This window comes from Aegilops tauschii, chromosome 6, assembly GCF_002575655.3.
Source record: "Aegilops tauschii subsp. strangulata cultivar AL8/78 chromosome 6, Aet v6.0, whole genome shotgun sequence".
Classification (NCBI taxonomy): domain Eukaryota; kingdom Viridiplantae; phylum Streptophyta; class Magnoliopsida; order Poales; family Poaceae; genus Aegilops; species Aegilops tauschii.
This window is the reverse complement of record NC_053040.3, coordinates 304015937-304018633: the sequence shown is the minus strand read 5'-3', so window position 1 is coordinate 304018633 and position 2697 is coordinate 304015937. Positions and strand designations below refer to the sequence as shown.

At 56.1% G+C, this 2697-nt stretch overlaps 1 protein-coding gene across 1 annotated transcript; it reads left to right on the top strand.

Annotated features, from left to right (window-relative positions):
• The first annotated feature begins 1292 nt into the window (after positions 1–1292).
• LOC109758567 (chitinase 6-like) lies at positions 1293–2393 on the top strand. Its single transcript, XM_020317430.4, has 2 exons — positions 1293–1783; positions 1881–2393. Exons 1-2 carry the CDS (start codon positions 1381–1383, stop codon positions 2291–2293), a joined length of 816 nt encoding a protein of 271 aa, XP_020173019.1. The 5' UTR covers positions 1293–1380; the 3' UTR covers positions 2294–2393.
• The last annotated feature ends 304 nt before the right edge of the window (positions 2394–2697 follow it).

The window sequence follows — 2697 nt, the reverse complement described above, 5'->3', positions numbered from 1 at the left end:
CGCGCTCCAGCAGACACGTGAAAGTTTGAGCGTGAAAAAGACGTGCGCGCGGGGAAAAAGCGACAGCGCGCACGGCAGTTTTGGCACGCGTCGCCCAGTGTGCTGGTTAAAAGCCGCGCGCAGGCGCCCACCGCCACTCTTTCCCTCCTGTCGCGCCTTCTTCCTTGCCTCCTCCAGCGCCCCGGGCGGCCTCGATCGCATATGAACTTCACCGACTGTAGAATATGAAGTATAGGCTGTGCAAACACAATGCATTGATCGGTGCACCAGGCACGTATATATGAGTACAGAGAGGGACCACAACCTCGACTATACGAAGGAAACAGGAGGTGGGCTCAATACACAATATACACGTACACAATATACTCAACACCGACATGCGGACGCGCGAGCAGGCGCAGGAGCTCGCGCCTCCCCCGTGACTAATCAGCGACGAGGATCGGCGCCTCCTCGTCGCCGAGGCGGACGAGCATGCCATGGCGGTGTAGCACGAGCGCTTCCCGCAGGATGTCACCGCCGAGAATGAGTACTGCGCGCAGAGGAGGGCGGAGCGAGCCGTGCGTCTTCCTCACGGCGTCCCTCTAAGGAGGTAGAGGGGCGGTCCTCTTCCTCTCGCCCGTCCGCGTGCTCCGGCAGTAGCTCGTGGATGCGCTTGCCGCGCTTGAGCCCAAGCCAGACTTGAACAATTTCTTCATGTGCTCCAAGGATGTCGTATGCGAGCTCAGAGTGCCTGCTGTGACTCGTAGCTTCAACGGCTTGCCTCATACATCTCCGTAGTAGTCTGGGCGCACAGGCTACACGCTAGCGTACGAGCTCACCTTGCACATGACAAAGAGATTAGGAAGAAGACAATGTGTGCCATGGTCGTTGGTGAGAAAAATGTCTAATCCAGGTCGGGATTGTCTTTTCCCGCTTAGACAAACATGTCCAGAATGGTGTAGGGTCGGGGATTAACCGGGATCGATAAGGTTAGGGTGCTGATTTCAAGGATTAATAGTTCAAGGTTTGATTCAAACTTAGACTACGACTTTAAGGTTTATTTCAGACTTTTTTCAAAAGAAAAGAAAAAAAGAACGTGAAACGCAGGCTGCGTACGCAGCTGGAGTGAAGCCCGCAAACGTAGACGCGGTTGACGTTCACGTACCAATTCACAACGTGCACGCGCCGACTGCAGTTTGACCAAGCCCTCGTTGGACTTGGACCAAAGGGTCAGACGCTCACACAAAGAGGTCATTTCAGTCACTGCCCCCCGCCATCCGGAGAACCCTATATAAACAGCAGTGAGCCATCGGAAACTTGACATCGATCAAGGATCAGACGACACGAGCTAGTAGCCACAAAGCCAACGATCTCGACCGCTCGGGTCATCAGCAACGAACCATGGCGCGGGTGCTGGCTCTCGGCGCCGCCGCGGCTTTCCTCCTCCTGGCAGTGGCATCGACCATGGCGGCCGCGCAGAACTGCGGGTGCGCGGCGAGTCAGTGCTGCAGCCGCTGGGGGTTCTGCGGCGCCACCAGCGAGTACTGCGGCACGGGCTGCCGCTCGGGTCCCTGCACCGTGCCCGTCACCAACAACGTGTCCGTGCCCGCCATCGTCACGCCGGCCTTCTTCGACGCGCTCGTCGCCCAGGCCGCCGACGACTGCGCCGCCAAGGGCTTCTACACCCGCGACGCCTTCCTCACGGCGCTCGGCGGGTACCCCGCCTTCGGCCGCACCGGCTCCGACGACGACTCCAAGCGCGAGATCGCCGCCTTCTTCGCCCACGTCAACCACGAGACCATAAGTAAGCTCACCGCGCACGCCGACAGTTCACCACGCCTATATATGTAGTCCTGAGCCCTGACAATGATGAGCTTGTACTACTACGAAATGAATTGCAGAGTTCTGCTACATCGACGAGATCAACGGGCCGAGCAAGAACTACTGCGACCCGACGAACGCGGAGTGGCCGTGCGCCGCCGGGAAGGGCTACTACGGCCGCGGGCCGCTGCAGATCTCGTGGAACTACAACTACGGGGCGGCAGGGCAGAGCCTCGGCTTCGACGGGCTCAACGACCCGGACGCGGTGGCGCGGAGCCCCGTCTTGGCGTTCCAAGCGGCGCTCTGGTACTGGATGAACAGCGTGCACGACGTCATCGTCTCCGGCCAGGGGTTCGGCGCCACCATCAGGGCCATCAATGGCGCGCTCGAGTGCAACGGCAAGAACCCCAGCGCCGTCAACGACCGCGTCGCCTTCTACAAGCAGTTCTGCCAGCAGTTCGGCGTCGACCCGGGGACCAGCCTCACCTGCTAAGCTCACTATCTAGGACATCGCGTGGACTTGGTTGTGGCATATGTGCGTGCATCTGATTCGGACAGACATATTCAGGATAAAATTGCTTTCTGATTTGATACTATACCTGTTAATTTAATACTACCTTCGTCTCGATGAATAAGTCATTCGCATAGTTCTAGATCGACGATTTAACTATCTAAATATGTATTATATGTGACAAAATATATATATTTAAAAACTTACATCCGTGTAGAAATCTAGTGATATACTTTTCATGACATATATCACATATTTAGTTCCTCAAATCGATGACCTAGAACTACGCGAGTGATTTATTCACCTAGACGGAGGTAGTAACGGTTTTGCTGAAACTCAGCTAGCTGAGTTTTAATTATGGTCTCGCATTAGATTGTAGTCGTTGT